This window comes from Helicoverpa zea, chromosome 1 (genome assembly GCF_022581195.2).
Source record: "Helicoverpa zea isolate HzStark_Cry1AcR chromosome 1, ilHelZeax1.1, whole genome shotgun sequence".
NCBI classification, from domain to species: Eukaryota; Metazoa; Arthropoda; class Insecta; order Lepidoptera; family Noctuidae; genus Helicoverpa; species Helicoverpa zea.
In genome coordinates, this window is record NC_061452.1 from 1,826,481 (window position 1) to 1,836,653 (window position 10,173).

General features: G+C 35.3%; 1 protein-coding gene across 1 annotated transcript; it reads left to right on the forward strand.

Annotated features, from left to right (window-relative positions):
• Positions 1 to 4,989: 4,989 nt before the first annotated feature.
• LOC124631439 lies at positions 4,990 to 8,721 on the forward strand. Its single transcript, XM_047165838.1, has 3 exons — positions 4,990 to 5,906; positions 6,105 to 6,323; positions 6,734 to 8,721. The coding sequence occupies exons 1-3, from the start codon at positions 5,751 to 5,753 to the stop codon at positions 8,702 to 8,704; spliced, it is 2,346 nt and encodes a 781-aa protein (XP_047021794.1). The 5' UTR covers positions 4,990 to 5,750; the 3' UTR covers positions 8,705 to 8,721.
• Positions 8,722 to 10,173: the final 1,452 nt, after the last annotated feature.

Genomic DNA, 10,173 nt, shown 5'->3' on the forward strand with positions numbered 1-10,173 from the left:
CTGTTTCGTTTACCAAAAAATCAAACTGCATCCAAAGCCTTTGTCTGTCGCGTCCGCCTATACCATGCGTCGGGGTCATCGCGAGCTGACGTCATCAGCGCTGGACCAATGGGGGCGAGGGGGCAGGGGTGCGCGGGACGAGCGCGGCGCTCGCGGCCAGTCGCGGCCCTCCGCCGCCCAGTGCGAGCCGCGTGCGCACAGTGAACCTCACGAGTACCACGCCGCTTACCGCACGCTTCATCGCTCCATACTTTACCATAGCGAGAACCACTAACATCTTTAAGCCTTTATCTAAAGGCTTCGTAAAACGTTTTGGCTATACATTGAACGTGCGGTTTTGGGATACAAGGATCTTTAATCTACTGGTGAGTTATATATTTTTTTGTCCTTTTTAAGTTGGCTCAGTTTAAAGTATTCGCGACCGGTTTCGTAAGTTGGGCCGGTGCGAATTCCTCGGCCGCCATTTATCTTTGTGATCAGACTACCGCCTATTTTGTAATTAGTACAAGTAATTTCCTGCACATTATAATGAACTAATTATGAGTTCATGTAATGTATTAAGATGATTGAGATACGAAATGTCTGTTTCCTGGTTTTTGTGCCTATGAAATATTTTATGACCGACAATTCGTGTCTGTAGTATTTTTTCTATCTTTCGTTTAGCATGTTTTTTTCCACCTCTCTTAGAATCCTTTTTTCCACTACCCGATACTTTAACAATCCTGTTTTATGTTACTTGAAAAATGTGGGTAGCATCTTTTCACCGCCATTTCATCGCATCTCAGAGTGAAGATTCATGTTCTATTCAAATCTAATTCTAAGACGTATAGCTAAGTGGTACAACATATGTGGGTTTTTGTGAGGCATTTACATCCGGGTTCGTTGTCTGCGCCGCCCACCGCAGGCCTTGACCGCCGCGAACCCGCCACGACTCGGCCACGACACAACTTATCTTCACACAAATCTTAAAAAGATTTTTGGAGACGATTAAATTTTTAACGGTTTTTAACAGACTGGATTTCGAATTAAAAGTGGGGGTAAGTGTTTTAAATAATCGTTTGGGAAAATACTTAAGTTAGTCAGTACAATGAACCGCTGTTTAGTTACGCCTCTTGAATACTTGAGCCGGCGAATGAAAATGTTCTTTTTTACATAAACGTTACCGTCGACTCCCACGCACGTCTTAATTAAGTAGCCATCTACATACTCGATTAACAAACCGTTTCTGTCTCAAAAACATATTATTTGGCAGCGATAGATTGCATAAAATTATTAGTAGGTAATAATTTACGAATAAAAGTTGTTAAACTTGTTAAACATGTACCCCTTACTTATAAAAATCTCTAATCACCTTCTAAGCAACATTTTAACTAATCACTACTTAAAGCCTTAAGTACTGATTAAATGTTAGTTACGACATGCTTAAGCAACGTTTATAAGTAAGAATTTTCTTAAACAGCCCTTAAGTATTACTTATTATTTAATTCACGTTTATAAGTAAGGCTGGTAATCTATTCGACGTGAATAAATAAATTAACTATTCAGAAATTAATAATGGTGACGTAGCAACGCGTTGATGTCTTCTGTATGGACCGGGGCGGGGCGGGTCCATTTACATCCAAATGATTAAAAAGCATTAATTTTCTTTTTTCAAAGAAGTGTATGCATATGACTGTCTAAAAGTAATAATTTGGAACAAATTATTGATAGATTATTATTGATAGGTGTCAAATATTTTCACATAATTTTACTCCAAATTATAACCAAATATCATCAAAAATGCAAATGAAGTAAACTTTATTTAACGTAATGGATGTAAAAACCGTGATCTATTTATGAAATTCTTGGCATTATGCCAACCGCAGTGAGCGAGCTAGTCTGTCACTATGAAATGTAACGTGTACTTTACTTAGGTATAACTTTATCATTCAAGTTAAAAGCTTTAAGTTGAGAAATTGGTCGCTAGTTAATGGAGTTAAGTAATAAGGAAACCTATTTCAAAAGTGGTTAGTTAGTAGTTTAAGTGGGAACTTGAAAGCTTAGAATGGGTATAAAATCTAGTTTTAGTATTTCAAGGTGTACTTAGAGAAATTGATATTTTTATACGTTATTAAAATTAAAATCCAAACATTAATTTTTAATAATTACGGCATTCAATAAGTATATTTAATCAAATGGATTTAACTTTTCGGCATCAGTACTTAAGATGAATCATCCTCTTTTATTGCAAATACATTAAACTTACATAAAACCTTACTCAATAGCAAAAATAAAACGCATTAACGTTTTCTCATATAATGTGAAACTGATGATGTGTCGACAGCACTTACAAATATATTGCATTTTGTTACCCAACGATATAAGGCTGGTTATAGCAGGTTTCCTCTTATGAACTCGCCGCCAAAGAAATGGGGACACGTTTGTTACTAACTGTCTGTAATTGGACATACTTTTTTAGTTGAGTATAAAGAAATATGTTGTAAGTTTTTTTAAGGTTTTCTTTCTAGAAAATCTATCAGAGTTATAAGTAGGCGTTGGCTATAAAAAGGGGGGTTTTTGGGTTTCAGAATGGAATTGAGGTGTTTTAGAAACCAGATAACATTAAATTACTTCATTAGGGCTATTTACGTTAAAACTTACGGCTTGGTGTTACTTCTTATTCTTACGACGTAGTTCACAAAATCTTGCGCCATATATTTCTGTCTGATGAAAGAGATAATGCGACTTACAACAGGCATATATAGAGGTACATACACATTAAAATACCTACCGAGAGGCCTTTCAATAATTTCTACATTATAAAACTGTCGGCAGGCTTTTTCCACATTACTAAACTGAAGTTTATGTATCACTAAATGAAGTACTTACATTAACAATTCCATCTTCAACACCAATTAGCACACTTCAATCAATTACCGCCTAATGAAGCCGTTTCATCAATCGAACGATTTTTTCGAAAGAAAACTCTTCTGTAGCTCATTGTTCGCGCTAATAATATTCCTGGGGCGGTCGTCGCTCGCTGTGTTAGAATTCAAATACCTATTTACATAGTCAGCGACCGTGAATGTATGTAAGTACCATTCACAAGTGACTACCGTGTGAATCCGCTTGGCTGAGAATGCGGGGGAAGCATTTCAACCGACCGTGAGCTGGCCACGGTTTTTTGATAATGTGTGTATGAATTCGAAATATGAATTTTTGAATTTGACGTGTAAGGGAATGCGGTTTTTGAACGTTCGAATTTGGTTGGCCGTTTTTTGTGGTGGCCAGTGTAAGGAATATAACAAAAGAGGTTGGATTATAGATAAGTTTGTGATAGATATGTTGTATAGAACATAACAATAAAGTAAAATACATGATTCATTCTAGACACACAACTAGAGTCTACAGTTAGAACATAAAATTTGTATATTTCAAGTTTATTTCGAAAATATCTTTCGTGTAACTGTATTTTGATAGCTCAAAACGTCGGTCCGTTGAATTTCATGTTAAGATTATTAGTTTTTTTATGGACACCGTCTTTGTAAAGACGAAGGCTGGTCTTAATAATGTTGTTATGCCGTGTACATATTCATTATTCACGCCGACAGGTTGAATGGCCGGTACGTACTTAACATTTAAGTGTTATGCGATTTTCACGAGTAATATATTATGTGTATGCCAAAGTTTTACGTCCTTCGAAAGTTCAAGACCTCCTTTGGCAGACATTTGTTGGTTTGGTGCCAGAGAAATAAGAATTAACTGTGTATAAAGTTGACTATTTAGTCTTTAGCCAAGTTTGCAACTTTTTCGAGGAAACTTGGGTTTTCCTTGTGTAGTTTTGTATCCTTGGTGATTCGTGTTTGAAATGATATTAAACCTACGAATTGTGGGTATTCACAAGATACAGAATACTCTTAAAAATAATATTGTGTAAAATCCACAACTTTATACCTACATGACTAAGATGCACTTAAGAAAAGGGTCCAACATACACGATGATGACTAACTATTAGTTTTGCAATGCCCCACTGTGACAGCGTCGTTAACCGAGTTTCGCAAGTTAATCGCAGCTCGATACCTCTCTAATGTCTGTTAGATTCATCTCGGTGTTGCCAACACTTTGCATACTTTTCTTTTGTTTGAAAAAATGCCGAATGAAGCTAAACGGTGAGCGTGGAAAAAGTCTAGCGGACTTTTTGCTGTGTAGTTTTTTTGTGTTAATTAATTTAGTTTTTGTTGTGGTGTGTATAGGTATTTTTGGCTTTGGTTGGTTGAACTTTTGAATTCTTGGGAACATTTGGCAAGTAACAGATGATCTAATATTCATTTTTTTTGTTGCATTCCGAGATTTTGGTTAATGGCTAGACTTAGGTGGTTGGATAAACAGTCACTCCTTGACTGGAAGACGACCCAGGATAGTTGAGAAATAGCTAGGCAGTTCATTTTAAACTACTAGCAACAATAACTCGGCACTTCCTACAGCAATTTCCTTCCACTAACTAAAGTTCCTTGACTCGTACATATTATAACTAAATTACCTCCTATTCATCTTACAGCCGAACATACGGACAACGGTTCATACATCATTATATTTCACACATCTATTGTTTCGGCAATATTTACTTCGCGCCAGTTAACTCTGTCTTTGTGTATAACTGTATTTTCGACCGTACTTCGGGTATTAGTCATTTGAACATAGTGAGAAGTTTAGAAGAGGCATTTGGAACTTAATTGGAAGTAGTTGATAGCTGTTTGGGCTATCTAAATTTTTACATTCGCTTTGCTTGATATTTATTTTTAGTGTCTGTGGTTTTTAGGATCAAAGGACAACGATAATTTAAAAATTCATAGAGAACACTTGTTTTAAGAAAATCTTGGACCTTATTTCAATTTTTCAAGCAATTAATAAAAACGGTTTTAAGTCCAGATGGTCTTGTCCAGAATGATCTTAAGCTAAAGATTGTATTGAAGGCTCGGCTAAAGGAGATTGCCACGGGGCAGGTCCCTTTTGTGGTATCGTGTGCCTGAATGGAATAATAACCTAAAAATATTGTTTATTTTTTTGTTTCCAAATTATTTTTTATACAATTTCTTTCACCCTGGGAATAAAGTTAAAATTAATTAATAGTTAAACATTACGTCGACATCCGTTTGATTGGTAAACAAAAAAAAGTTGCCAGATATCAAATAACTATTGAAAATTACGTATTTTAATCAATAGAGTAATCGATATCAAAACAAAACAGTTATTAAAAATAAAAAAATACAATTATTTTTAATTATTATTCTAACTATATTCATGATAAGTCTATATTGTTGAACAGATAAGATAAGATAGATAAGATAAGAGCGATTTTAAATTAAAATAAAAGCCTTACGTAATTTAAAAACTTAAATCGATTTATTAATGATTAAATATAATTGCTCTGGCAACATTTACTTGCGCATGTCACATCACTTTGACGTTCGTTCGTTGTGTGTTCGTGATTGCTTTGTATAATACGTTGAGTTTTGAATTCCGTATTTACTTAGTTATTATTTACGATACGTGCCTTTCTGCTACCACCGAGTTGAGCTAATAAGTTCCTCGCGTACTTACTTTATGTTTTGTGAGATAATTGACTCCTCTTTGTGAGATATTGACTCTAAGTGCTTGACTCTTGTTTGTGCTGTTCTTTGTGAGATAAAGTGCTATTCTTGGAGAACAATTTGACTCTTAGTGAAATCCTTGTGTGATATTGAACTCCCGAACTGTTTTTGTCAGAACTATGTCTACCCCAGCCAGAAGTCGGGCACACCGCCTGTCTTACCGACGCTGTATTAACTGTTCCCTTTTACTAGCGTCTAATTTACGCCGGTATACAGTTGAGGAGTTGAACGAGCAAATGACAGTTCTTCTACGAACTTGGACAACGCCTACACCTGTAAGTTATCGTGTGCATAAACAATAATAATTATTGTGGACAATATAAATATAGTGGTTAAATGCATTATGCAAACTCAAAATAACATTTGATTAGAGTAAACTTAGCACTGTAAACTTAGTTCTTTATGAGAGTTTATGTATTTACAAGTTTAAGCAGTTATAAATATAGAATAGTATAGAATATAATCTTTTCCAGGTAACGTCAGATGATATCCTATGTATTGAATGTTATTTGCTGTTGCAAGAAAGGATATTGTCAAATATAACTGGATCCCACGAGGATATATCACCTGCATATGGTCACTTAAATGTTTGTTATGGATGTGGTATCTCTGTTGCAAGTCGGAGAACCCACAGAGTTGAGTTAGACTGTCCACAACGTAGCATGATTTTAAGATGGACTTTAGCACATCTGGTGAGTATTATTTAATAACATTCTGTATCATCACGCCTATAATCCCCAATCACAAGCGTGACGACGATTAGGCAGAGGTGTACCTAACAGTACACAATACATTTTGTCAGTTATGTTCTAAGTAATAACGGTGAGACCATGCAATCAACCAGGCACAAACCCAGTATTCCAGGCTCTTCTGGTTACTACTCATGAAATCTTAATGGAAATACCCAGAAACCCAATCCTGGAACTGAACCTGAGATCTCATACCCTGCAATTGTGTTTAACATTTTCTAAATAATGTTTCAGAAAAAATGCTGCATAGTTTATTTCTAATTGATGCTATTTTTATTCATATGCTTGCACAATAACAATATAGGGTTTGGTACCTATTCTGATATTCACTAATACCAACTATTTCATTTTAGGTTCCACATTTACAAAAAGTGTGCATTCCTTGCTGGTTAGCAGCAACTCGGGAGACGAGACGTTTGGAGGTTCAAGATTCAAACAGACCTGCAAGGGTCATGGATGCAGCTCTATCTTCATTAGAAGACCCCGAGATACCTGAACCACCTCCAATGCCAGCTCCAACATCTCAACCACAACAAGCATTACGAGTTCAATCTAAGATTAACTCACAAAAGTATAAACGAGTTGCTGCAGCTTCTCGTCACTGTATGTTTGTAGGCTGTGATAATGATGAACGTCTTTTAGTACCTATGACTATAAAGGAACTGTTGTTATTGCAGTACAATATATATATACCTTTAAATGCTAGAATCTGTCATCACCATTTATATAGCAATCAGTGGGATGAACTGACTACCAACCTAAATGACTTTACTAGCTTTCAAGTTGATGATATATTTTCCATACTGGAAAGAGCTTCTCAAAGAAGTTTAGATTTTAATAATATTGCAGCAATGGATGCACATTTACGCCATTATTGGCTGGGACTTACAGAGATGCAGTTTAATGAAATATTAAATAGCCTTCCTACTTTACATAATAAGGTTAGAAATCCTAGCCTTGCATTAAGCACATTTCTTGTTAAACTTAGGACAGGGGACAGCAACCAAAGACTGGCAACTCTTTTTCAATTGCCACGATCTACATTAGAAAAAAAAATGAACATTGTTAGGGAATGTTTAAAAGAACATTTTGTACCAATGCATTTGGGAGTTAATCACACTAATATACAAAATGTGGCCTCACGTAACAGGACTATTCCTGAAGGTCTATTCGGAGACAGTAGCATGGCTCCAGATTCTAAACCTGCTATTGTCATATGTGATGGTACATATGTTTATGTACAGAGTAGTAGTAACTACAAATATCAGAAACAGACATATAGTCTACACAAATATAATAATTTGGTTAAACCCTTTTTAATCACATGTTGTGATGGATATATTTTAGAGTGCATTGGACCATATGAAGCAACAAAAAATGACTCGACAATCATGAGTGATCTATTTCGTAATGAAAGTGGTCCAATGCGCTCATTTTTTAGACAGGGGGATGTCTTTATATTGGATAGGGGATTTAGAGACGTGATCCCTGAACTCCAAAGCTATAATTATAAAACATACATGCCTGAGTCATTATTGGAAGGTGAATTTCAATTGACCACTGACCAAGCAAACAAGTCTAGGTGTGTGACTATGTGTAGATGGGTAGTTGAAATTGTAAATGGTCGCATCAAAAGAGACTACAAACTGTTTCGACAAGAATATTTTAACAGAGCATCAACACACCTTATGGATGATTTTAAAATTGTTTGTGCCCTTTTGAATAAATTCCACCCAACAATTGAAGATAGACCTGACGCTGCAGAGTATGTGCAAATTGCTCAGGCGAGATTAAACAGTAGTAATTATTTGGGGGAATTTATTCGAAGGGATAACATCAATAGGAGACGTACGGTTTTCCAAAACATAGACAGCAATGCTCCCCATTTAGATCATTTTCCAAGATTAACTTTAGATGATTTAAGAAGATTTGCATTGGGATCTTACCAATTAAAACAGGCTAGATCCTATTATGGGGAGCACATAAGAAGTAATGGTACTTATAATGTTGAAGTAAGCAATGATGTCTTGGAAGAGGATTTGCCCTTAATATTGGGTCAAAATAATTATTTAATTAGGACTAGAATTAAGTCCCGCCATGTGAGCCATAAAACATATTACTCTTATTTGTTGATAAGTAGAGATGAAGATCGGGCAAATTCTTTAGAAAGTATCATTGCTTACTATTGTAACTGTCTAGTGGGTAACCGTACGGTAGGGTGTTGTGCTCATACTATGACAGTATTGTGGTATTTAAGCTGGGGCCGCTTCAACAATGTGAGTGCTCCAGCTCAATCTTTGGACGAAATATTTTATGAAGAATAAATAGTTTATTCATGTTTTGTTTTTTTTTTATTTCCCTTGCTATTACTAAAATAATAATAACTATCAATAACGGTAATTATGAGTCTATACTAATATTATAAAGAGGAAAGATTTGATTAGGTAGGCTATAATTTATCCGGGTATGGAAAGGTGTTCCCGGGGACGCGGGTGTAACCGCGGGAAACACATAATAACAATTCCATTACTTTATGCATAAATAGAGACATAATTCCATGGTACTGCTATTTACAGTACATATTTCTATGCTCATAGTGATCTATAGTCCATGTCAATTTCTAATTATAACCTATATTCTTAAAACAGAAAAATAATGATATCTCTTGAACCAGGGTGAATAAATGAAAAAAGGTTTCTGATTATGAAAATGCAATGTTTTTCCTATTAGTTAAAATAAAAATCTTCAGGGCACAAACATTTTTCACTGGGACCCAACTTCCCTTACAAAACGGGCAATCTCCTTTTTCCAATATGCGTAAGTTTGTTACCCCCAGTTCTTCTACACATTATTATTTCGTGTATCTACATTCTATATTTACATAGTCAGTGACCGTGAATTTCTCGTGTGAAAAGATTGAAGCGTCGGAGCGTGCAGTCTTCTTCTATGGCGGCTGTCCAAATTAATTTAGAACGTTTTGTGGATGTTTTTTTTTCAAAAAGATCTAGTGTATGATAAGCTGTATTTGCGTGTGTGTGGTTAGTGTTGAATGGTGTGACTGTGTGGGTGTATTGGCTAAAACAATTTCGTAATAGGTTGGTAATTTGATTGAGTGGAAAATTCTAGACTTTTATTTGGTGAATGTGTTAAAAACGATATCGTGTCTAACCTCCCAGAGCCGTATGCTATAGAAATACAAAATTACATACATATAACTTCTCGTTACCTCTTATAACTTAAGTAATATTTTTTACAAAGACTTGTGTTTTCAAAAAGGCTATTATAGCAACTACCTCAAAAGATTATAAAGTATGCTTCTACGAAAACAATATTTGCATGTAATTTTATCCAAATTTATCCTGTCAGCGTCACACCGTGTTCCTTATAGCTGTGTAGCTCATTACGAGTACAGTCACGGAGAGACCGCGGACGAGCTCGATATAGACATATCTACGCGACTGTACCTACATAGTTGTTGCTGTGTGCGTTTTATATGGTTTTTAACTGTTAGAAAATGCGTTATTTTTAAAAGAAATTGCTCTTTTTAAAGTGAACTGATGTGTTTTAAAATAACAAGTATATTCAGTGATACTCAACTAAACCTTCAAATTTCTAAGCATAAGCAGTTACTAAATAAAATATTCTATTTTTAGATATGAATACAAAAGCCTAAATATAGATCCTGAAAATTTTCCACACAATATAAGAAGAAAGACCCAGAAATAACCACGAAGTTTCTTCATTACATCCCATCCTTTATAATCCGAATAATCCCTCAAAAGACATTGAAAGT